General features: G+C 45.5%; 1 protein-coding gene across 1 annotated transcript in view; it reads left to right on the top strand.

The window, feature by feature from the left end:
- scin (scinderin) overlaps window positions 1-27,107 on the top strand; it is a 242,577-nt gene that overhangs the window by 132,700 nt on the left and 82,770 nt on the right. The window contains exons 5-6 of the mRNA XM_085988386.1: window positions 16,609-16,701; window positions 18,361-18,493. Coding sequence (XP_085844512.1) covers window positions 16,609-16,701; window positions 18,361-18,493 — 226 coding nt within the window. The remainder of the gene's footprint in view (window positions 1-16,608; window positions 16,702-18,360; window positions 18,494-27,107) is intronic.

Raw genomic sequence — 27,107 nt, forward strand, 5'->3', positions numbered from 1 at the left:
GCTGCTCAGAGACAAGGGCTCTCCACTTTACACCTGGCTGATGACTTACCTCTGCAACCCCACCACTTTTGCCCAACACTCATATAATGACAGACTTGTTACCACCAGGAACATCATCGAGCAGGCCATCGGGCTGCTGAAGCAACAGTTCGGCTGCCTTGAATGCGCAGGAAGATCCCTCCAGTACTCGCCGGAGTGTGTGTCCCATTTCGTGGTGGTCTGCTGCATGCTTCACAATTTGGCAATCATGAGGGTGCAGCCCTTTCCACCAGGGGTTGCAGGACCACCTCAGGAGGAGGACGAGGGAGAGGAGGAAGAGGACAAGAAGGAGGAAGAGGAGGGAGGGAGGAAGCAGGCAGCAAATCCGCATTCTGGATGGGCTGCCGATGGATACCTCATCAGACTCCGATTCCAGTAAATGAAATTCCAGATCCCCGTTGCTCACCAGTTCCCCATTTTGTGTTTCCTCATTGCTTTTCCTCTCCGTACCCCACCAGCATTAACTAAGGCTGGTTTAATATTAAAAGTCCAATTTTGAAGTTTTATAAAGTTTGATAGAATATTTGACCCCATAAACAGCCTCTTACGCGTACGTGCACATATCCCTTTAAATTTGACTGCTGGTCAGATATTATGTATCTCACATTAGCTTGGTTGCCAGCATAAGCCAAAGCTGCACTGGGAATTTATTTAAATTATTCAATTGGGCTGCCCTTGTAAAATTGGGCACAGTTTGCTCAGTGTGTTATGTGCAAGCTTGGCCTTGGCTGGTAACCATTCCTACACAGATTTTGCTGCTGTTACAAAATTGTCCCTATTGTTTCAGAAATTGATAACATTTCCTCAACAGTACTCACAACTTTATTTTACATTTCAGTAAGTTAAATATAACACCAAAAAGACCAGTGTGTTATTGCAAATATTATCCAGGAATTTCCTCAGGGCCGATCCTACTCCGCTGCCACAACTTCACCGGAAGTGCGGTGGAAACCCCATTTACGCGTGTAAGCAGTGTTTCCGCCATACTACCAGCAAAGTTATGGTGGCAGAACAGGCACAACTCCCAGGAAATTATTTGATAGGGGTCATTTTCTAACTTTGCACAGGCGATGAGGAGCCTCGCTCATCAGGAATTCACTAAATTAGGCAAAATCTGGGTAATCTTACCTTGCCAATCTACGACTTCAGAAAATCTCTTCCTCAAATGCTGCCTTAGCCTATGGACACAGGCCACTCAATTGACCCACTCAGCCACCTTCACTCAGGCATTTCAAAAAGAAAGACTTGCATTTATATCGTGCCTTTCACGATCTCGGGATGTCTAAAAGCGAATTGCACAACAACAGAAAATACTCGCAATAATCGCAGATCAGGCACCATCTGTGGCGAGAACAAAGAAGTTAATATTTCAGGTGTGGATCTGTCACCAGAATCACACTTGAATCATCAACTTGTCTGCAGGTTTAAAATGCTGTTCTGCAAAATGTGCAAGAGCTTCAGCTTAATTGTCAGTGGATGTTAATGGCCCCAGCCATTTGGTGTAGCTGAAAGGGTTGTTTATCACACAAAGGAGTTGTTAAAGGGCCTGTGTTTTTTTAGTTTTCATTTTAACTGTTATTGTTTATGCTCTTTGAGAGGGTGTTGTATAAGGACATGTAGGAAATGTTTCTGTAGAAATAAAATCAACCAAATATTAATCTCAAAATCACTGGAAATTCAACTGTAGTTGAAGCATTTACAAAAGTTCATCAGAATAGGAAGAATATTAAAGATGAGCAGATATGAAAGAACTCTTACAATGCAAACTTATACTCCAGCTCAGGAGGTGACGAGGCCTCTAACTGTTAGTTCTTTGCTCCTACTCGGGCACCACTACTTGCTTCTATTCACCTACGTACTGTGACACTATCTGCTGAAGCTCACTAACAACATCCTCTGGGATGTGTAGCTGTGCTGGTGTTTGCAAACGTTAGTAAGAGGGACAGAGTTACTTGTGGTGCTGTTTGTTCTGGGCACCTGGCAGTGGTGGCAGGTCGCATGAAAATGGGCCTAACGCCTGTTTCAGGCAGCTGCTCTGGACGACTACAAGGTGTCCTAATCAATATGGCGTGCAATAGACTTTCAGTCTACATTATTCGCTCCTGCCACATCTGTATTTTGCCTGGAAAGTCGGCACTTTACAATCATATTCCTAGGGCTTTATCTCCACTTTTGATCATAGGAACAGGATGAGGCCATTCAACCCCTCAAGCCTGTTTTGCCATTCAGTTAGATCATGGTTGATCTGTATTTCAACTCCATTTAACCCCCTTATTATCCTTGCCTAACAAAAATCTATCAATCTCAATTTTGAAATTTTCATTGACCTAGCTTTTTTTGGGGAGAGACGTCCAGCTTTCCACTACCCTTTGTGTGGAGAAGTGCTTCCTGACATCACCTCTGAACAGCATAGCTCTAATTTTGTTCTGGACTCCCTCACCAGAGTAAATCGTTTCTCTATATATACCCTATCAAATCCTTCAATTCTCTTAAACACCTCAATTAGTTCACCCCTTAGTCTTCTTTACTCAAGAGAATAAAAGCCCAGTCTATGCAACAATGTTAAATAACCACATTCAGGCTGCATTCTTTTAAGTGCTGCTAATTTGCTGGATATTCCACCTTGCTCCCCACCCTTGTGAACCCCAGCCAGTCTGGTAGCTTTCCCTGAGGGCTGACCGCAGAAGTCAAGGACAAAGCTCACAGCAGACTTGTTCTGTAGCATGAAGACCAGGACTAATAAACAACCAACAGTCACAGAAAGTAGCATTTGTACAATTTGTACTGATTCAGCCTTCTCGATGATATTAAAGAATCAGAACAACAGCAGACTGTCATGTTTTACAACTAAAAAAAAATGTACGTTTGAATTTAGTTTGAGTCCCAAGGCAAAATGCAAAACATCTTATGCCGAGTCTTTGTTTTTAAACTACAGGCTTAGAAATTGCTCCATGTAAGTATAATTGTAATCAACCATTAAAAGCATAAATTAAGATTCAAACAAAAACAGGTCATGCCCTTCAAACTCCAAGTGACGGCTGCAGTTTGTTAGCTTTAACCTTGGTATGCCTTTGCAGTGAGGCAGCACCTTAGGTTCTTGACTGGTTTGCAACTCAACACCTCCCACCGAGGATGTACCCAATGTTGTCAGCTGGTTAATTGGAAATAATGTCTGTTTTACAATTCAAAATTCTACAGTATATTTAGTACAGCGCATTGCACTCTCACAGACACAGATTGCCATAGATACTAAACGCCCTTCAGGCCAACAAAACGGGTCCCACCCTTAAAGCATTTATAGGTTGGAGAGTGAATGAGAGAAAGAGAACCAGATATTTATCTAATGAATGTTTCCCATAGAAGAGTTTGCCCCAGGCCTTTTAAAATGACAAGTTAATTATTAATCAACACCCAGTTTTGGAAAATGCAATAACCCTATTTTCAGTTTGTCTCTCTTAAGTGAAAACATTCACAACTTTATGCTTAACAACATATATTTACAAAGTACCATTATACAGAGTGTTTGATGAGGGAACAGGAAGGGACAAAGCAAGAGGTGAGAAGGATTAAGAGGGCGAGAGACCAAAAGCATAGTCAATGAAAGAGTTAGCAAAGCGAAGCGGTTTTGGGAGTGAATTGCAAATGGCAGGTGGGTATTGGTTGAAAGATTGGCTTCCAGTGGTGAGCAGGGACTAAAAATAGTCCAGATTCAGAAAAGGGAAGGGTATATGCTGGGTATATACTGTTGGAGAAGTTCACTCAGATAAAGTGGAGCAAGAATTTGTTGGAATTTTGAAAATGAAATTGAGGACCTTGTGTTCATTATGCTGACAGATAGGGAGCCAGTGAAGCTTACCAGGGACAGAAGGAATAGATGCACTAGACTTTATGTTAGATAGGACTTGGACAACAGGGTTCTAGATGAACTGAAGTTTGTGAAGAGTTGGTAATGGAAAATATGTGAAAGAGGGCATTCAAGAAGTTAATTCTTGTTGTGATGAGAGGGTAGATTTCGGTTTAAGCAGGGATGCAAAAGAAAAGGTGAGGGTAGAGCACGACGGAGCCCTAGCAAAACTGAGGTCATTGGGGATGGTGGGCTCAAGGGGAAAAACCCTCCAGGGGTTGTAGTTGTAGCCAACACACAGAAGATAGTTGTCGTCACAGTCCGAGGACATCACTGCAGGAGTTCCTAAGGGCAGTGTCCTCAGCCTAAACACCTTCAGCTGCTTCATCAATGACCTTCCCTCCATCATAAAGTCAAGAGTGGAACTATTTGCTGACGGTTCCACAGTGTTTAGTTACATTCCTTTGATAATAAAGCAGCCCATACCAGCCATCAGCAGGATCAGAACAACATTCACTTCAGTTTTACTAGTGCTCCTTGGTGCCACACTCGGCCAAATGCAGCCTTGATTTCAAGGACAGTCACTCTCACCTCACCTCTGAAATTCACCTCGTGGCCATGTCTGGAGCCAAGTGGTTCTAGTGGAACCCAAAGTGAGCATTCATAAGCTCCATCACTGATGCACCGTGGCTGCATTATGTATTATCTACAGGATGCACTGCAACAACTCACCAAGCTTACTATGACTGCATCTCCGAGCCCCATGAATTCTAGCATTGTGAAGGACAAGTGTAGAAATATCATGTAACAACATCACCTACAGGTTGCCCTCCAAGTCACATACTATCCTGCCTTGGACATAGAAGCCCTGCAATTTTTTTTTATTGATTCATGTGATGCAGGAGTCGCTGGCAAGACCAGCAGTTATTGCCCATCCCTATTTTCCCTTGAGAAGGTGGTGGTGAGCTGCCTTCTTGAACCGCTGCAGTCCGTGTGGTGAAGGTACTCCCACGGTTAGGGAGGGAGTTCCAGGATTTTGACCCAGCGATGATGAACGAACAGTGATATACCTCCAAGTCAGGATGATGTGTGACTTGGAGGCGATCTTGCAGTTGGTGGTGTTCTCATTCACTTGCTGCCCTTGTCCTCCAAGGTGATAGAGGTCGTAGGCTTGGGAGGTGTTGCCAAAGAAACCTTGGCGAGTTGCTGCAGTGCATCTTGCAGATGGCACACACTGCAGATATGGTGCACCAGTGGTAGAGGATGTGAATGTTTAAGGTGGTGGATGGGACCCCAATCAAGTGGGCTGCTTTATCCTGGATGGTGTCGAGCTTCTTGAGTGTTGTTGGAGCTGCACTCATCCAGGCAAGTGGAGATTATTCCATCACACTCCTGACTTGGAAGTACATCACACTCATCACATCTACCAGAAACACTGTTTACGGAGGTCACTGACCATCATCAAAGACCCTACCCACCCCAGCCACCGTTTGTTCGCCCCCCTGCCATCTGGGAGATGCTACAGATGCATTCGCACCCGCACGACCAGATTTAGGAACAGCTTCTTTCCCAGGGCTGTCATCCTACTGAACTCTGCTAATAAGCCTGCACATCTGTCAATCCACTTTATTATGTTTATGTTTATGTTACAAGCCAAATGTATTTTAAATGTCTTAATCAAAATGTACACTCTCGGGAGCCGTAAGCTTACATTTCGTTGTACTGCACTTGTGCACTAACAATGACAATAAAGTTGATTATTATTATTATTATTGTGCCTTGTCGATGGTGGAAAGGTTTTACGGAGTCAGGAGATGAGTCACTCACCGCAAAATAGCCAGCCTCTGACCTGCTCTTGTAAACACAGTATTTATGTGGCTGTTCCAGTTAAGTTTCTGGTCAACGGTGACCCCTAGGATGTTGATGTTGGGGGATTTTGTGATGGCAATGCTGCTGAATGTCAAGGGGAGGTAGTTAGACTTTCTCTTGTTGGAGATGGTCATTGCCTGACACTTGTGTGGCACATAACTTACTTGCCACGTATCAGCCCAAACCTGAATGTCATTGAGATCTTGCTGCATGGTGGTCGGATTCTTCATTTTCTGAGGAGTTGCGAATGGAACTGAACATTGTGCAATCCTCAGCGAACATTCCCACTTATGACCCTATGATGGAGGCAAGTTCATTGATGAAGCAGTTGAAGATGGTTGGGCCAAGGACACTGTTCTGAGTAAACCCTGCAGTGATGTCCTGGGGCTGAGATGATTGGCCTCCAACAACCACAACCATCTTCCTTTGTGCTAGGCATGACTCCAGCAACTGGAAAGCTTTCCCCCCTGATTGCTAGTGACTTCAATTTTATTAGGGCTCCTTGATGCCACACTCAGTCAAATGCTGCCTTGACGTCAAGGGCAGTCACTCTCACCTCACCTCTGGAATTCAGCACTTTTACCCATGTTGGGACCAAGGCTGTAATGAGGTCTGGAGCCGAGTGGTCCTGGTAGAATGCAAACTGAGCATCGGTGAGCAGTTTATTGACGAGTAAATGCCGCTTGATAGCACTGTCCACGACCTCTCCCATAACTTTGCTGATGATTGAGAGTAGGCTGATAGGTTGGTAATTAGCCGGATTGGATTTGTCCTGCTTTTTGTGGACAGATCATACCTGGGCAATTTTCCACTTTGTCGGGTAGAAGCCAGTGTTGGACTGGAAAATCTATGGTGTGCTGCATCCGACTGTAAATATTCCAGTGCTGATCCTGTCAATGCTCATGAAGTCAGAGGATAGAGTCAAGAGAAGTGGGTCTTTGGTCCCTGGAAGGAACATTTGAGCACCTCTCGTAAATTAATAGAAATTTCCCTGCAGGCCCTTTGCAAAAGGATGCTCCCTCGTGAGGGTGAAATTATTTTTGACTCCTCTTTTGAAGGCAGTGTTTCATGCTGGAATATATAGGAACATAAGAACAGGAGTAGCCTATTTAGCCCCTTGAGACTGTTCCGTCGTTCAATGAGATCATGGCTGATCTGTGACCTAACTCGATATACCTGCCTTTGCCCCATATCCCTTAATACATTTGGATAACAGAAATCTATCAATCTCAGATTTCAAACTAACAATTGACCAAGCATCAACTGCCCTTTGTTCTACTCTGAAGGGTTAATTACAGTCCTAGCCCTTTTGGGCTATTCCAGATCAGGCGTATTCCCCAGACGTTCACCCTCAACTTATGTTAGAGCTAGCCGACTTCCATAAGACACTTAAATGGATCTAAAGGTTCAAGCTATCTCTCCCTAAAGGAAAGGAATGACTAAATATTTTAACATCCTCCAGATAGTACTTTTAATAAGTTGAACTAGACTGTAACCTTCCGGATATTATAAGGGTCCGGAATACCCCCCAGAATTCTGCAACTCCTTACAAAAGAGTGTACAGAATTTGTGGGTTCACGAGTCTATACAGATTCACTCTTTGAGACAATTCTAAAAATATAGGGGGAGAAATTGGGTGAGTAGCGCCACTTGTTAGTGCCTAAAGAGGCAGGCAGTGGCTGTAGCGCCACTGGCTGCGCCTCCCACGATATTGAGCAGGGGCGCTAATGGTGGCATTAGCATTTTGCGCTGTGCCGCCACCGATGACATCATCGGTGTGCGCAGCACCCCATTCGCGCCCCGTTCACGATATTTGGTTGCAAATGCCGCAGTTGCGCTGTTCGCTACCCATGCCCGGTTCACGGGGCCTTACTGTGCCGGCAGCGGCGCAAGTTAAGGTGGAGGTGCGGGGCGGCCGCCTTTTTCAGCGGCCGCCTGCCAGCACCTCCGTCCCCGGCCTCCTGACCACCCCCCCGCGGCATTGCCGGCTGTTTCCCGAGAGCCCGGCACTTCTCCTTGGTGCCGGGCTCTTTTGTCGGCATTCGCGAACAATGGGAGGAAGGCCTGCAGCACCGCAGCGTGCCGTGCACGCTGCGGCACGTTGCGTTGTGATATTCAGTTTCAGCGCCCTAAGAGGGACGCGGAGCACCTCGAGCCTCGCCCCGTCTCCCTCTAGGGGCAATCAAACTGAATATCGGACGATCACTGAAGACTCGAACGCTGCACTAAATCCTGCGCTCAGGCGAACTTGGTGCCAGTTTGGCGCCTCAACCCAATTTCTAGGCCTTATAGTTTTATTTAAGAGCTGCCATTCAGTTAACATCTGTTGAATCAGTCGCAACATTAGCAATTCAAAGTATAATTAGTTTATATTTCTCAGAGATCCTTATCCTCAAATCTTTACTTTGTTATATTTCTTATTTCTTATTTCTAAATCCAGAACATCGTTACATTTCTTATTTCTTATTTCTAAATCCTTACATTTCTTATTTCTTATTTCTAAATCCAGAACATCCACCAAAAATCAATCACATTGATTTACCCGAGACTCATAGTTAAAAACTTACAGAGATGCCTCTGGAAAGTTGAGAAACACCCTGCCTGTTCAGCGTGTTCTGACATTCTGTTATAAATGGTCTTATTTTGATACCCTTTTGGCTTTGGTTTCTTCTTTGATGTTCTTTGCTGATGTCAGCTAATTGTCTTTATTGATCCCTCTGTTTGAATGCTTTCTATTTTACTATCAATTCAACTATTGCATGCATAATTATTTCTCTACTTTTAGGTGTTCCAAAAACCATCATAAAAATAACGACAGCTATGGTTTCTGTTTGATGCCATTCTTACCGAAGATTCTTCATTCAATTCTTAATTTTGGCTTAACAGCTTTTTTGCAGACATTGTGGGGTCGATTTTCCCGAAGCTGTCGGGAAGGAGGCGGGACTACAACTTTCAGGTTTTAGACCCGCCTACATCGACGTCCGGCCAATCCGCGCGATTTTCCCTTGATTGACCTTGATGAGCCCGCCCAGCGGGCTCAACAGGCCAATTAAGGGCCACCCGGCAACAGGTGACGTCACAGACTGCAATTTCATCTATCAAGAGTTCTTGACAGATGAAATATCAGTGTTTCACAGCTATTTGAAGCTGTCAAACACTGACAGTCTGAGTTCTAACATGAGTCCTTCTGCACAGACTCAGTTAGAACTCTCAGCAGCACTCAAAGCTGAAGGCTGTCACATTTCACAGATCGCAGCCATTCAGCTTTAAGTGCCGGCTGAGTGATGCGCTCCCGATGCCTACAGGAAGAAAGGCTGTTAAGGTAAGTACAGGTAAGTAAAAGTTCTTTACACACTTTAGACACACCAAATACACTTACCTTTGCACTCATGCACCCATCACTCACCTGAACACCGACATCGCGACCCCTCCAACTCCTTCAACCCGACGGCCCGCCTGCTGTAACCTGGCGTGGTTTGGAGCCGTCGGGGATCCCACACGACACCCCTCAAAATAGGGATTAGGCTAAAAACTGCCTGTTAACTACCACGGAACCCAAATTAGGCATCAGTGAGCAGGTTATTGGCGAGTAAGTGCTGCTTGATAGCACTGTCGACGACACCTTCCATCACTTTGCTGATGATTGAGAGTCGACTGATGGGGTGGTAATTGGCTGGATTAGATTTGTTCTGCTTTTTGTGGACAGGACATACCTGGGCAGTTTTCCACATTGTCGAATAGATGCCAGTGTTATAGCTGTACTGGAACAACTTGACTAGAGGCATGGCTAGTTCTGGAGCACAAGTCTTCTGCATGACAGCCGGGATGTTGTCGGGGCCAATAGCCTTTGCTATATCCAGTGCATTCAGCCATTTCTTGATATCACGTGGAGTGAATTGAATTGGCTGAAGACTGGCTTCTGTGAATGGTGACAGGTTGTATTATTCACATGCAACAGGAGCTTCTCCTTGCATTATAAAGACACCAGGTGGTAGATTATGAGTAAATAATTACGGATAGTGAATTGTCATTACATGCAGTATTAAGCACTAGTGTGTAAGGACACATTGATGTAGCATCTTGTGCACACCATAAACATACCTGATTAATATGATGCCTATGACTAGTTGTGCCCTGTGCTCTAATTTCCACAGTCCCAATGCCTTCTAAATTCTCCCTCTGCAATAAATCACCTATAACGTCCTCATTTGGAGTGAGTTGCTTAATGTCTCGGTTTTCACCACTTGTCACATGCAGTACCTTCCTGTAATGTGCCTATTTTTATTTTATAATTAAGAGAAGTGGGATTGAAACATGGTGATTTGACATATATAATGTAATTGGCAGAATCCCATTATTTTCATTTGTAATGAATTACATGCTACATCCTTGTTAACATTTCTGTGTCAGTACAGCATGTTTGCATACATTTTTAACAAATCCTACTTTACTTAATTTGTTACAAATTCTATAGTTTGATTAATGCCCCATGCTGCTAACCTACAGTGATATTCATGCCTTCCTCTTGAGTTCTTCTTTTAGTCTCACACTTTCTTGTAGATCCCCATTCAGATCCTCCACAAGATCAAAATATCAAAGATTGATTTAGCTGATGAAAGCCCTTCAACCCATTTAACCTTCTCCTTCCAGAACACCAATCCTCTTCCAAGATGTGGAGCAATCTTCATTCTCCCTACTTTTCATTCTAGGTGGACATCCATCTCCACCAAAACTGTGTTCATGTTGTTCTGTTCCTGAGGTTATTGCCAGTATGGGATCTTATTGTTAAAATGGCTTTTCCTCTATTGCCGTTCAGACATTTTCACCAAAGTTTATGCACTCCACAGTTGGATTAATGAAATTTTCAACATTTACCTTGCTTACACGGTTCTGTTGCTGTTTGACAAACATAAAGGATAATTATTGGAAACGTTTCATGATTGGCTGCTAGGTTTTCGTTGACATGAATGAAACCACATTCTCACAAATCAAATGTTTGAAAGATGCATGTTAGCAATTTTTTGGGGGGAGAAAAACGTATTTTGAATGAAAAGAGGAATGTTAGACCCTCAGAATTTACACTGTGTTAATTATGCAAAAAATCATGTATAACAACTGCTTATGCTGGAAATCTGAACCATTAAACAGAAATTGCTAGAAATACACAGCAGGTCAGTCACCATCTATAGAGAGTGAAGATGGGTTGATGGTTCAGGTGTAACAAGGTATAAAGTAAAATTATATACATTTATTATTGAATCAGTCTTGTGCTGGAACTGAGTTTAATTTATAAGGTGCAGTTTATAACCACCGTGCTCTTTATCCCACCTTGTAAAATATATAATATAATATAATATTAATATACAATATGATATATATCTCGGCCCCTATCATATATATATTTTACATCCACACTTTTTGTCTGTGTCTTTTTTTCTTCTCTCCCACATGGCAGCTGTCTTTCATTCCGCCAGTACAATTCACACTTCAGCTAGAGCCATCCTTTGTTACTTAACCTGTCCCATTACCATCTTCTTTTGCCTTAAATATCTCTTCATGTCTCTTTTATTCTCCTGCCTTTTATCCTATCACAGACCTTCCCTTTTGTTCTTTCATCCCCTCCCCCATTTCCCAGCCCCTCAACTTGCTTTAAAATCTGTTCCATTTCCTGCTTTTTTCCAGTTCTGACGAAAGGTCATCGACCCGAAACGTTAACTCTGTTTCTCTCTTCTCAGATGCTGCCTGACCTGCTGAGTGTCTCCAACATTTTCTGTTTTTATTTCATATTTCCAGCATCTGCAGTATTTCCTTTTTGTAAAATATATTGTTGAATAGCTTACGTTGAAGCAGGTTGGTGTGCAGCATGTTAGTGCTCTCTCATGCACTTTAATATTGTGGCAGGACATGGACTCATGTCTACCATTCTCCTAATGGTGAGACATTAACATAAGTTATGTTGTTGAGGACAGGCAGTGACAGAAGTTCAGATGCTTTTTAATTGAGAAACCAAGGTGGAGAATCAATGTTTATATAGGAGAACACCACCAATGGTTGTAAGGAGTAACTGAGACAAGATGAATCAGGAAGTATTGATAAGGTGATACCCTAGGATGGAGTTTAAAAGCTTAAAGATTGTAGGGGAAAGTAAATACTAAGGAAGGAGAACAGTTTCACAGATTTGAGACTGTTCAGTGAGTCTGAATTTCAATGGACTAAGGAGGCGGAACGGCATGGAGGGTGTTGTACTTGGAATTTAGAAGGAAAGTTCTCAAGAGCACTAACCACGCAGAAGAGTCGGGGGCAGAAAGTGGAAGGCTAGTCATCCTGTGATCCTCTTGCAAACCTCAAGAGTGAGTTAGGCAAAGCTTTGGAAACTAGTCACCTTCTCCGTGAGCTAGGTGAGCATGGATGGGGTGGTAAATTCAACAGAAAAAATGAACAGAAGTAGAATTTTTATTTTGTTCTTATAAAAACATAAGAAATAGGAGCAAGAGTAGACCATACGGCCCCTCAAGCCTACTCCGCCATTCAATAAGATAATGGCTGATCTTCTACCTCAACTTCACTTTCCTGCCCTATCCCCATATTCCTTGATTCCTTTAGTGTCCAAAAATCTTATCACTTTCAGTCTTGAATATACTCAATGACTGAGCATCTACAGCCCTCTGGGGTAGAGAATTCCAAAGATTCACAATCCTCTGAATAAAGAAATTTCTCCTCATCTCAATCCTAAATGGGCGACCCATTATCCTGAGACTGTGACTCCTGGTTCTAGACTCCCCAGCCAGAGAAAGCAGCCTTTCAGCATCTACCTTGTCAAGCCCTCTTATACAGGCCAAATACACATTTCCAGGGAAGGTTTTTATATAGGCCCAGAAATTCGGGTCGGAGGCTTCCAGCGGGTGCAAGCCCCCGACCTGCACTTACCTAGCACGCCGGCCGTTGAGCTCTGGGCCCGCGTGGGATTCCGATCCTGGGCCTCCTCCAACTGCCGGCGCGCAGTGCTTGCATATCCCAGGGGCGCAGTTAGTTTGATGCGTCCACTGGGATCACGTGGGCCATGGGGAGCCAATGGTAGCAGGGAATGCTTTTCATTCATAAGTTTGACAGGACCTGTCAAACCTATAAATACTTTAAGCCCCAAAACATCACTAAAACTTCAAATAATTTTTTTTAATCACATTTTAAAAATAACTATAAATTACATGAAATAACTATTTTAAACAATAATTAAAATTTTTGAAAAAATTAATTACATTTTCTAACGGGGCTAAAAATAAACTCACTTCTTTAAAGTATTTAAAAATAATAAACCTGTGGAAAAAATGTTTTAATTTTAATTAATTCACCACTTACCTTGTTAAAAGCAGGCCTTGCGCCTGCTTTTTAAAAGTGTAACTGCTGGAGACTTACCCTCCTGGAGAAACCTGCAAAAAAAATGTAAGTTCAATGTGCACGTGCTGCCTCTCTGGCGCATGCGTTCCACCTGTCAACCCCTTCTTTCAAGGGAACGGAAGTGCCGGTTTCCCGCACATGCACAGTGCATGCATGAAACTGGCACTTTCGTTGGGCCTACGGGTGAGTACCCCGTGCGTACTCACGCGTTGGGACCCGAATTTCTGGGCCATAATGTTATACAGGCTAATGTGGCAGCCATTTTACAAACACTGCACAAACTTTTAATATGCTTTTGGTGGTGCTACTGAAGGAGTTTTGCTGAATAGGACACAAGGAGAGTTCCCTGCTCCTCTTCAAATATTTCCATGGGATCTTCTTCAGCCTGAGCAGACAGTCAGAACCTCTTACCCGAAAGACAGAGCCAGTAACAGTATACTCCCTCCGTGTCATGGAGTGTCACCCTAGATTATGTATTGATTGAATTCCTGTCGTGCGGTTTGAGCTCACAAACTCAGAGGTGAAAGTATTACCAACTGAGCCAAACTACCACGATCACAGCAAATACTGTCAATTGAATTAGTGTCAAAAAAAGCGCATGAAACATTAGCAAGGGCAGGCCTAACAAATGGTCATTTCATTTCGTAGAGGTAAAAACAAAAATCTACAACTGTTGGAAATCTTGAACTAAAAGCTGAAGATGCTGAAACTACGCAGCATGGGGTCAATTATAACTCCCCGAAACTGGTGTTAACAGGCCGGTAAGGGCCTCAAAATGGGGTCAGTAGACTTACTGCTCCATTATCACTGATGGATTAACTGCCGCCATCTTGAAAGGGATCTATCCCTGGGCGATTGCAGCGCGGCCTAAAACAAGGGGTAGGGCCTCCAACCCATGCAAATCGGGGTCCTAATTATGTAGTTAGAGCACCGATTGCAATTTGAAGAGACACATAGGTGGAGCATGCAATACACAAGCTCCACCCATGTGTACTGATGGTGAGCACCCGGGTAAGCAGCGTTCCTTAAAGGGACCACTGCTGGACGCACAGGTAAAGGCCACAATCATATTTGATACTTTTATTTTTGTGGAGTCGGAAGGAGCTGGAGTGCTCCTCCTCGCTTCACAAAACTATTGCAGGCCACTGCCGGCCCAGGTGCATCCCTCCCCTCTACCACCAACCCTTGGTCTCATCTCCTTCCCCTCTCAGGACCCACCTACAACTGTCACCCGCACCCCAGCCAATGTTCCCTTTAAGCTGCGTGACCGCGCAGTGCTCTGGACCCCCCGTGCAGCTGGCTCGCCGGCTCTTCAATAGAAAAAATAGCACATGCTCGGTATTTTGAATGAGCCGCGCACCCAAAAAAAAATGAACAGGAGCATTGGTCCCCGCTGGCCGACCTTCCTGTGGCACAAAAACCAAACTGTTGTCCCAAGGCAGCTCGCCGGTCAGATTCAAATGAGGACCGGGCATCAAAATGGCGGCTGCCTCTTCATCACTGGCTGGCACAGCAAGCTCCCACAAACAGCAATGTGATAATGACTAGATAATCTTTTTTTGTTATGTTGGTTGAGGGATAAATATTGACCAGGACAATGGGGCACAGGACATATCTGTCAGCATCTGAAAAGATAGATGAATGTTCAGAGTAGAAACCCTCTGTCAGAATGAATTTTATGAAATGATAACTTCATAATTTAGTAAAAATGCAACATAGTTCTGACTTTTTTATTTCTTCATGTTTCTTTATATCCCAAACTGGCCCAATGTGCACTATTGGCAGCCAGATGTTGTTTTATTTTTAACCAGCATAGAAACATAGAAACATAGAAGATAGGAGCAGGAGTAGGCCATTCGGCCCCTCGAGCCTGCTCCACCATTTAGTGCAATCATGGCTGATCATCCAAACTCAGTACCCTGTCCCTGCCTTCTCCCCATATCCCTTGATCCCTTTAGCCTTATGAAATATATGTAACTCCTTCTTGAATATATTTAATGAATTGGCCACAACTGCCTTGAAGAAATTCCTCCTCATCTCTGTCCTAAATGGCTTACCCCTTATCCTTAGACTGTGACCCCTGGTTCTGGACTCCCCCGCCATCGGGAACATCCTTCCTGCATCTAGTCTGTCTAGTCCTGTTAGAAATTTATAAGTTTCAATGAGATCCCCTCTCATTCTTCTAAACTCCAGCGAATATAAGCCCAATCGACCCAATCTCTCCTCATACGCCATTCCTGCCATCCCAGGTATCAGTCTGGTGAATCTTCGCTGCACTCCCTCCATGGCAAGAACATCCTTCCTCAGATAAGGCAACCAAAACTGCACACAATACTCAAGGTGTGGTCTCACCAAGGCCCTGTATAACTGCAGCAAGACATCCTTGTTCCTGTGCTCGAACCCTCTCGCTATGAAGGCCAACATACCATTTGCCTTCTTAACCGCCTGCTGCACCTGCATGCTTGCCTTCAGCGACTGGTGCACAAGGACACCCAGGTCTCATTGCACTTCCCCTTCTCCCAATCTATTGCCATTCAGATAATAATCTGCCTTCCTGTTTTTGCCACCAAAGTGGATAACCTCGCATTTATCCACATTATACTGCATCTGCCATACATCTGCCCAATCACCCAACCTGTCCAAATCATACTGGAGTTTCTCGGCATCCTCCTCACAGCACACACGCCCACCCAGCTTTGTGACGTCTGCAAACTTGGAGATATTACATCTAGTTCCCTCGTCTAGACCATTAATATATATTGTGAATAGCTGGGGTCCTAGCACCGATCCCTGCGGTACCCCACTAGTCACTGCCTGCCACTCGGAAAAAGAGCCGTTTATTCCAACTCTTTGCTTCCTGTCTGCCAGCCAGTTCTCTATCCAAGCCAGTACCTTGCCCCCAATCCCATGTGATTTAACTTTACACGCTAATCTCTTATGCGGGACCTTATCGAAAGCCTTCTGAAAGACCAAATACACCACATCCACTGGTTCTCCCTTATCTATTCAACCAGTTACATCCTCAAAAAATTCCAGTAGATTAGTCAAGCATGATTTATCTTTTGTAAATCCATGTTGACTTTGTCCGATCCTGTCACTGTTTTCCAAGTGCTCTGCTATTACATCTTTTATAATGGACTGAAGCATTTTCCCCACTACCGATGTCAGGCTTAGAATTATAGTTCCGTTTTCTCTCGACCACCTTTTTTGAATAGTGGGGTAACATTAGCTACCCTCCAATCCATGGGAACTGTTCCAGAATCTATATAATTTTGGAAGATGACCAGCAATGCATCTACTATTTCTAGGGCCACTTCCTTAAGTACGACCTTCTTATTTCTAAGTAATATTTAATAGAGGAGCCACATCCTGATAATAACTATCTTGGGATAATTATTCTGCAGATGGACTACACAGTTATAATTTTAGAAATTGTCATCGTTTTTTTTTCTCTCTTACAGGTTCTTGGTAAACAACCAGAACTGAGTGAAGGGAATGATGATGAAGATGTTGTTGCAGACATATCAAACAGGAAGATGGCAAAGCTCTATATGGTATTCTTCGTTTATTGCTTCCCCCACTGTGTTCATTATTAGCTTTACACTCACTTCACCAACTTACACTGGATAAGTTTGATGACGTTTTAGTGAACAGTAATTCTCCAAAGCCATATTTCAAATGTTTGCAAGTAGTGGCACAGAACTAGTGACTATAATAATCAGCACATTTACATCAGGAATTTCAGTCTCCCAGTCTGAGCGTGGAGAGGGGAACAATTATGTAAACAGCTTTGAAAGAACGGCCAACGTTGTTATCAGTGGTGATGAAACTAAAACAGCAGACTACAAGACTCCACCATACCCACCCCCCGAACCTTAGTGACAGCAGTACAGAGACATAAGAGGTGACATTGGTCTTCTGCAGTTGCGCAAAACTGACAATAGTAAAATGTCAGCTTGTTTTACATCCCGATTTTCTTTTCAATTGAGATCAATAGATGTGAAACATACTACCAATTCACTGTTACACTACCGCCCATGACTAATTTCACCCCCAGATTGTAAGTCTACCTACATCTTAGTGGTGATGATACAGGAATGCACCTGGATCTTAGTGATGACAGAACACTTATGGACTGCATCTCCATCTTACGGACTGCACCGCCATCTTACGGACTGCACCTCCATCTTATGGACTGCACTGCCATCTTATGGACTGCACCTCCATCTTATGGACTGCACCTCCATCTTACGGACTGCATCTCCATCTTACGGACTGCACCTCCATCTTATGGATTGCACCTCCATCTTATGGACTGCACCTCCATCTAATGGACTGCACCTCCATCTTATGGACTGCACCTCCATCTTATGGACTGCATCTCCATCTTATGGACTGCACCTTGATCCCAGAGGCAACAGTACATTAATCGGAGAGAAAATATGTTTTGAATTTGATTTAGTATCCTTGCTAGTAAACATCAACTATTGGCCGTGGCAGTTTAGCATAAATAGCCTTTTTTTAAATACCAAACTGAAATCTTTCTTTTAATAGGACTCTTGTTCCTGGAATCCATGTCATATGACAGGAAGAAACGGTGTTTTACAGGATTATGATGAGAAACTAGCATTCTAATAGCAGATAAGGTTTTACTGAAAAATCATGCACTTTGTTTTACAGCAGTATGGAAAAGTGTTTCATTTTATCATAAAAGCAGGAAATTCACATGCTAAAAAATTGTCTGCCACACAGCTTTCAGGACCTCCATTATAACTGGCATTACCACCAATAGTTTAATGAGTGAATGGCCCAACCTGTGCGATCATGAGTGGTACAGCTGAGGAAGATTCTGAATTTGGTCAGTGATTTGTGCTGAATTAGGTGATCTCTGCTAGAATGGCAATAGGAGTACTGGAATTGGTTTAGGAAGGGAAAACCAGTCAGGGTTCCTGCTCCCGATCACTATCCAGTGAACCCTACTGGAAAGTTCATGGATAGCAACATTGGGTGTGGAAAGGATTGGGTTTTGCTTTGATTTCCTCCCTGGTCAGATAGGCTACTACTACTTACTCTGGGCTCAGAACAGATAATAGCCAAATTGGATAACATACTGGAGTGTGCCTATGCCCACAGAGCTATATATCAGCATACAGAGGTGTTAACATTTATTCAGTAATAACAGATATAATTTTTATGAAATCCTCTTCCTCCAGGTCTCAGATGCCAGTGGGTCTATGCAAGTGTCATTGGTGTCAGCAGAAAACCCATTCTCATGTGACTTGCTCTTGACTGATGAGTGTTTCATACTGGACAATGGAGCAGCCAGAAAGATATTTGTTTGGAAGGGTAAGAATATTAGCAGTGCTGAAGAAGGATTAGCCTGTCCTTTGATGCCTGCGGACTTGCTGTGTATTTCTAGTTTTTATTTCAGAATCTATATTACACGAGGCCACTGGTATTGATGTGTGTAGATCATAAACACCAAAGTTTTCTCCAGCTGCTATTTTTATTCTACAAATATTGATCTCTATTAATATTTTATGTAAAAAAAACCACAATGCCTGTATATAAAGATAAAAAAGTATGAAGGTACGAGCTACCGTGTGCACTGTTTTAGTGACATTGTGATAATAATTGGTAAGGAGTGCCATCAAGTAGGGTGCCCACCTGGCGAGTTTTGAGCCAGACAGTCTGGCCTAGAAATTCAGTGCCCTTAGCGCGGATTTTGCGGCGCTAGAGGGCCTAGCGCTGCAATTGGCGCCGGCGCCTAAATTGCCTGGGGCCCTTCCGCCGCGGTAGACCGGTAGCGCTGCGCCGGCACCGATGACGTCATCGGTGTGCGCAGCGTCCCGGTTGCCATGCCGACGGGCCCCAGCGCCGAAATTCAGTTGCGGCCGCCTCGCCCGTGGCAGCCGCAACTAAGACTCTGGCAACAGAGTCCAACATGTTTTTGCGCCGGCGCATTAAAGGCCCCACGGCGGCCGGCCGCTTTCCCGCCGGCCGCCTGGCCGCAGCTCCCTCCCCGGACTTCCCCCCCACCCCCCCCCGGAACAGAAGCAAGCCCGGCACTTGTCCGAGGTGCCAGGCTCATTTTTAAAAAGATTTTCGCGGGCCGCGGCCGGGTGCAGGCAGCTCCTCCTTAAGGGAAGGAGGAGGCCTGCACTTCCCGAACCTGCCGCACCGCAGCGGGCGCCGCAGCGCCGGAATAGCGCCGAAATTCAGCGCGTTGCGCCAGTTTTCAGGCGCAAACAGCTCTCAGCAGCGCCGGCAGCCGTTTGGGCGCAGAACTATTGAATTTTGGGCCCGACCAGCGCGACTTAGCTCCGGCACTAACTTCCGGCGCTAAAGCCCTGGCTGCGCCAAAACTCAATTTCTAGGCCTCTGACTTTGGGAATGGCCACCAGCTGCTGGGAGAGAGCCAGTGTGTAAGCAGACCATTTTGCAGCTGCGTGTTTGAGACCTGTTTTGCGCATGTACAATTGGATTGTTTTGCATAGATACACAGCCATTTTCTTAAATATCCAGCCCAGTTTTGGCCTGAGGAAAAGGCAGTCACAACCATTAATTTCAACTACTTTGCACATTACAAACTTCGGCATTACCACCAGGTTTCAGCTGGTGGTGCCAGTGAGCTATGAAAAGCTTTCGTTGTCAACAGCACCACCAGCAGGACGGTAGTGGTACTACAGTCCCTGTTTTCCCATTATTTTGATTGTTGTCTTCGTTTAATGTGGATACCCACAATACTCATCATTGCATAAAAATACAAAATAACAGACTGAGGTCAATTTTATTGCAATTTGAGGAAATGGTGCCAGCATGAATCATTAACTTAAAATTAATCTGGCTCGAGTTGATAATCAAGAAAGAAAGATCTTCCAAATATATAGAGCCATATTGTATCTTCAGGATGTCCAAAATCCTTTACGTCCAATTAACTACTTTTAAGAGTGTAAATGCCATAGTAATACAGAAAAATAAATGACCAATTTGTACCTTTTGCACAATATCACACAAATATCCCTCCTCCTTTAAGACGCTGCTTAAAGCCTACCTCTTTGACCAAGGTTTTGGTCATCTGCCCTAATATCTCCTTTTGTCGCTTGGTGTCAAATTTTGTTTTATAATACTCCTGTGAAGCGCCTTTGGATGTTTTACTACATTGAAGGTGCTATATAAATACAAGTTGTTGTTGTTGTTGTTGAGTTACACTTTTTTTGGTTGTGTTGGTTTGGAAGCTCCTTTCTTTGGACCTTCTTTGATCCTTTGGACTCTTTAGCTAATCCTCTCATTCATAGCAGCTACTGGATCATGCTTACTTCATCTTGAACCTGCTGCTCCTGGCATGAGATCACTATTTGTAACCAATGCTACTTCATTGCAGATGCAATAGAACCTGTCGAGTCAGTTGTGATGTTAGAAACAGCTTTGCAGCAGGACAAAGCAGCCCGCTTGATTGGCACCCCATCCAACACATTAAACATTCACTCCTCCACCACCGGCGTACCATGGCTGCAGTGTGTACCATCTACAAGATGCACTGCTGCAACTCGCCAAGGCTTCTTCGGCAGCACCTCCCAAGCCCGCGACCTCTTCCACCTAGAAGGACAAGGGCAGCAGGCGCATGGGAACACCACCACCTCCAAGTTCCCCTCCAAGTCACATACCATCCTGACTTAGAAGTATATCGCCGATCCTTCAACGTCGCTGGGTCAAAATCCTGGAACTCCCTACCTAACAGCACTGTGGGAGTACCTTCATCACACGCACTGCAGCGGTTCAAGAAGGCAGTTCACCACCACCTTCTCAAGGGCAACTAGGGATGGGCAATAAATGCTGGCCTTGCCAGTGACGCCCACATCCCATAAAAAAACGAATTTAAGAAAACGTTAGCAAGGGCAGCAGGAACAATATTATTCATCCTCGAGATGTGGGCATTCCTGGCGAAACTGTCCTGAGAAGTTGGTGGTGGTGGGCTTTCTTCTTGAAATGCTGCAAATGAAGATTAAGCTGTTTGCAATGCAGCTGAATCTATTCTCCCGGGTAGAGCTGCTAACTCTAATAAAAGCCGCTTTCAAATTAATTGCTTAAGCAGTTCAGATTGTGGAAGAGTGAGGACTATACACCAGCTCTCTGTTTTTATGGGCTTTAGCAATGTAAACATGAGGTGCTGATGCATTGATATTGTTCTCCCACTATCTGAAATACAGAAGCACTAAATTATCTCTATATATATATAAATCGGTACTTCTGTCTGTCATTCTGTCTGTCATCGCGTGTGCGTCTGTCGGGTACGCGCTCGAAAGTTACAGGGCGTACCTACGCGCGCGTTACCTCCAAAGAAAGCTTACGCTTCCGAGACGGTTTTAAGCGTATTTACGTTTCGGCCGGGCTAAAATCGCGCCCGCGGTATCCCAAAAACCTTCAACGTTCCGCTCATTAGCATCTCATTATCCGCTCATTAGCGACAGAGTGACCTCGAGCTCGACCAATCGTACGCCGGGTTGCTGGCATGTGCCGCCGGGCCAATCGGTGCGTGTGTGGCCGGGCCTTATCGTTCTGAACCGAGGTGAGTCGCCGCCATCTTGATTCCAAACTTTTCCTTTCTTTTTCCCGCTTTCTGCGTCTTTAAAAAAAACGTTGCTTTTAAAACACATATTGTTTTTAAAAAAAATGATTTAGAAACGAATTAACTTATCTAATCTCATTAATTTTCCTACCTTTCCCCGTTTTTCCAGGTAGGCCTCGAAGCCTCGGCTTCTCCTTCGCACCCACGCCCGAGCTAGGCACCTCCCGGCCCCACTCGAAGGCTGGAGGGCCGAGCCTCAGCCCAGCGCCGCTAGGGTGCACGCGCAGCAGAAGCTGAGACGCGGCGTCTCTCTCTGGCTCGGCCGGGGGGCGGGGCTTGCTGAGCGTCAAGCGTCACCCTGGCAACCGGCCCCCCGGCCGTCTCGCACAGCCGCAATCGGCGGTCTTCACCTCGGGGGGGGGGCCGCGACCCTCAGGGGGGCCGCGACCCTCTGCGGGGGCCGCGACCCTCGGGGGGGGGCGCGACCCACGGGGGGGCCGCGACCCTCGGGGGGGGCCGTGACCCTCGAGGGGGGGCCCCCGCCCTACCTCCCCTCCCTCCACCCCGCGCCCCTCCCCTCCCTCCCCCCTCTCCCCCCTCCCCCCCTTCCCTCCCCCCTTCCCTTCCCCCCCTTCCCTTCCCCCCCGCCCCCCCTCCCTCCCTCCCTCCCCCTCCTCCCTTCCCCCCTCCCTTCCCCCCTCCCTTCCTCCCCCTCCCTTCCCCCCTTGCCCTCCCCCCCGCCCTCCCTTCCACCCCTGCCCTCCCTTCCCCCCCTCGCCCTCCCTTCCCCCCCTCGCCCTCCCCCCCTGCCCTCCCCCCCCGCCCTCCCTTCCCCCCCGCCCTCCCTTCCCCCCACCCGCGCTCTCTCTCTTCCCCCCAGTCTCTCTCTCTCTTCCCCCCAGTCGCTCTCTCTCTACCCCCCAGTCGCTCTCTCTCTCTCTTCCCACAACAACATGCCCTCGAAAAAGCCTCAGCACCGCCGGGCACTTCAGCTAGTTATAATATATATGAGAACCCTGAAGCTTGGGATGACAACTGCTGAAAGGCATTTCCTGGAACTCTGAGGGTGTGAGAATGTGCTCATGCATCGAGAGTTTGGTGCTTAACTTGCTTGGGTTATAGAGGGGGAAGCAGCTGTTGCTGAAGCTTTGCACCTCCAACCAGTGGAACCACCATTCAATGGCCTATCGTGTGAGTGTATGCCGTGTTAAGGAGGATGCTAGCTGTGCACTCACACATTTTATGGTGAGCTGTGCCGCTCACTATGGTGTTTCGGAGGGGTTCCTAGTACCTGCTGTCTGTCTAGCAATGGCTAAAACCACACTTGTCAGTTTTCTAATAACCAACTGGTAACTGTCCTCTGGAGGGAGTGGAGGGAAGGTAAACAGAGTCATTGTGGCTGAACTAACAACAAAATAACAGGCTTGTTGATGCGAGTTTGGAACCAAGTTGATCCTTTGTGGCAACCTCGACTAACTGCTACCTGAGCTAGACAAGTCTGCAGTAATTCAGGGCAATGTTGATCGTTGACTATCTCCTGTGGCTCATGGATAAGAGATGGAGGGTTAGATCCTTCACTGGGGGGTTCAGATTCTTCCCTCCAAGGCAATGTCCCAACAAGCTTTGGGAAACTTACCAGTGCTCTGTGCTGGTGAGCTGTGCGATTTTAGTGAGTTAACCTCTTGCAGCAACGCCATGCTGAGAGTCCGCCAAGCCTTGGCTTTTGCCAAACTGTACCTAAGTTCTCTGGCTTTAGGTAAATGGATTAGGCACAATGGAAAGCATGTGCATTGCATTTCAGACAAACAGAAAAGGTTTGCTTTGGCAATCAAGCATGTTGAGATGTTTCCATTTATGTCAGCCATACGAATGACTGGAAAAAAAAGTGTTATCCTCAACATGAGAATGCATTCAATTGAGAGAAATTAGAATTATTTCAGTTCTTAGCCTAATTAGTGGGACTCTATGGATAGCTGTTTCAAAGGCCTGGCACAGGCCCGATTAGCCGAATGGCTTTCCGCGCTGTCAGATTCCTAGGGCTGGATTTTCATTGAGGAGGCGGGTAGGAGGCTGTTGCATCCGTGTATAATATGACACAGACTGCGGAGAACGGTACAACAGGTGTTTACTCAATGTGGCTCACACTGCAACTGGTCTGTACAGATTACTACTCAGTGCAAAATACAGGCGTGGTCACTGCCGGTACTGCAGTATACATGAGCTGTAAAACATAGTTCCCCCCCTTAAAGGTATATACATTACAATTCCTCCCCTTTTAGATTAACAGTACCATAACACTCATTTAACAATTAAATATCAAACTAATTACAATTAACACTTTTAACATGCAACATTAGCTGAAAATAGTCTATTTATATATTCAGTCTTTGGGGAGGCTTCCTGATCCTTTCTGGATAGCGCCTTTCCCGAGTGACTTGCTCTTGGTGCGGAGGCGATTCTGGCCCCCTGTCGTCGGTTGGTTCATCAGCTTCCGATGCTACTGTTTCTGGGGTAGATGCAACCTGTACGTCGGGTTCATCACCAGGTACGTATGGGCGAGGCATGGGGTTGACTTGTTCCTGTGACTCTAGGATCTGGTCAGCATGGCGTCTCACGATGCTCTCCCCAATGTCCACTGTGTACATTAGTGGGCCCTGCCGTGTGCATATCGTTCCTGGCTGCCATTTTTCTGTTCGGTAGTCGCGGGCCAAGACTGGTTGCCCTACATTGAAGCTCCTTGTTGGCTTCTCATGGATGTGCTGGAATTGCTTACTCTCAACATCTCTTCGTACGTTTGGTCTGAGCAAATCCAGGCGAGATCTTAACCTTCGGTTAAAGAACATCATGGCTGGGGCCTGGTTGGTGACTGCATGTGTCGCATTCCGGTAGGCGAACAGGAAATTGTCCACCTTGTGCTGCAGCGGAATGTTGTCATTGTACATAGCCTTTATTGCCTTCTTAAAGGTTTGTACAAACCTCTCAGCCAATCCATTTGTGGCTGGATGATACGGGGCGGATGTGTAATGCCTTACCCCATTCTTTTTCAAGAACCTCCGGAACTCTTCGGACACAAACTGTGGTCCATTGTCGGAGCAAATCTGTTCTTGGAAGCCATTCATGGCAAAAATGGTCCGTAGGACTGCAATAGTTTTCTCCGTGGTGGTGGAGGACATTTTGATGATCTCAGGCCATTTCGAGTGTGCATCCACGGCTATTAAAAACATTGAGTCCATGAATGGACCAGCAAAATCAATATGCACCCATTGCCATGGAGATGAGGGCCACTCCCATGGGTGTAGAGGGGCCTGTGGTGGTGCATTTTGGACTTTCTGGCATCCTGAGCAGCTCTTGGTCAGGTCCTCGATTTGTTTATCAATTCCCGGCCACCACACATAAGCCCTGGCTAGGCTTTTCATTTTTACCCCTCCCAGATGACCCTCATGAAGCTCATTGAGCACTCTATCCCTTAACTTGGGTGGAACTACCACTCGGGATCCACACATCAAGGTCCCCCAGCACACTGACAGCTGTTCTCTCCTTGTCGAGAATGCTGGCAACAGTGAGTTGCCATGTGCTGGCCATCCCTTCACCGTCAAATCATATACCCGAGACAGTGTCGGGTCATTTCGGGTTTCCTTTTTGATACAAGCGTTAGTTACCGGTAGGTATTCAACTATAGTCGAATGGAATATTTCGACAGGATCCACTGCTGGTGCTTCCTCCGCAGTAGGCAGTGGCAGGCGTGATAGCCCATCAGCATTTCCATGCTGTTTCGTGCCCTTATATTCAATCTCATAGTGGTGCGCCCCTAGAAAATGTGACCATCTTTGTAGTCGTTGCGCAGTCATCACCGGAACGCCCTTCTTCGGATTAAAAATGGAGACAAGAGGCTGGTGATCAGTCAGCAAGGTGAATTTCTGCCCGTGCAGATAGTGATTGAACTTTTTCACTCCCCACACTAGGCTGAGGGCCTCCTTGTCAATCTGGGCGTAGTTACGCTCGGCTGAGGTTAGTGATCGTGACGCAAAGGCTATTGGCCTCTCTGAGCCGTCCAAGAATTTGTCCGACAGCACCGTTCCAATGCCGTAGGGTGACGCATCACATGCCAACCGAATTGGTAATGCAGGGTTGTAATGGGCCAATACCTCTTTCGATGTGATTAGTGTTTTACTCTTCTGGAAAGCTCGTCTACATTCGTCACTCCACTTCCATGGCACCCCAGTTTGCAGTAGGGTGTTCAGTGGGTGTAGTATTGTAGACAAATTTGGCAAGAACTTATTGTTAAGTCTGTGTGTTCCAGTTGTATTAAGATTAATTACTGACACAGACTACAAGAATAAAGTTCAACAGGTCTTTACTAGTTGGAGGTCAGGACTATACTAAATACAATATCACTACACAGTACTTATATACCGGTGGTCACCACCGGTATTACGTATACAGCAGCCAGAGAATGTAGTACATCTCTTAAGGTGGAACAGGCTTAAGTTCTCTTAAGGTGGAACAGGTTACATACACCACAATCCTCCCTTTTTAGCTTAACAGTCATATCCCCATTTAACATAACATCATAACATATATACATATATAACTTCAGGTATAAACAGTTCAAAGGTTCAGTCTCTCAGGAGGCCTTCTGATTCGGTTTGGATAACGCCTTTCAGTGGTCTCTGATTCTTGTTGCTGAGGTGACTCTTCTTGTTGGTTTCCTATGTATTGGACGTCATCATCAGGTACAGTCCTTGCCGAGGTAGATGCTTCAGGTTCATTAACGTCTTCCACAGTTGTCTCTGTCGCAACCATGGGTTCGACCCTTGCTCGTGATTCTACCAGTTGATCCGCATGATGCCTTATCACATTGTTACCAATATCTACTGTGTACATCAGAGGTCCTTGTCTGGCCCGAATTGTTCCGGACTGCCATTTTTCGTTTCCATAGCCCCTTGCCAGCACTGGTTGTCCTACGTCGAAACTTCGAGTGGACTTGTTATTAATATGCCGGAACTGTTTGTTTTCCACTTCCCTCCGCACATTTGGTTTTAACAAGTCCAACCTGGACCGCAACCTCCTGTTATAAAACATCATGGCAGGACTTTGGTTAGTCACTGCATGAGCGGCGTTTCGATATGCCATTAGGAAATTGTCCACCTTGTGTTGTAACGGAATCTGATCATCGTTCATGGCCTTTATTGCCTTTTTGAATGTTTGGACAAATCTCTCGGCCAACCCGTTTGTCACCGGATGATATGGGGCAGAGGTATAATGTTTCACCCCATTCTTCTTTAAGAATTTTTGGAATTCTTCTGACACGAACTGTGGTCCGTTGTCTGAACATATCTGTTCTGGCAATCTGTTCCTTGCGAATATTGTTCTTAACACCGCAATTGTCTT

Source organism: Somniosus microcephalus, chromosome 5 (assembly GCF_052327205.1).
Source record: "Somniosus microcephalus isolate GS21.2 chromosome 5, FLI_Smic_1.0, whole genome shotgun sequence".
In the NCBI taxonomy this organism is placed as follows: Eukaryota; Metazoa; Chordata; class Chondrichthyes; order Squaliformes; family Somniosidae; genus Somniosus; species Somniosus microcephalus.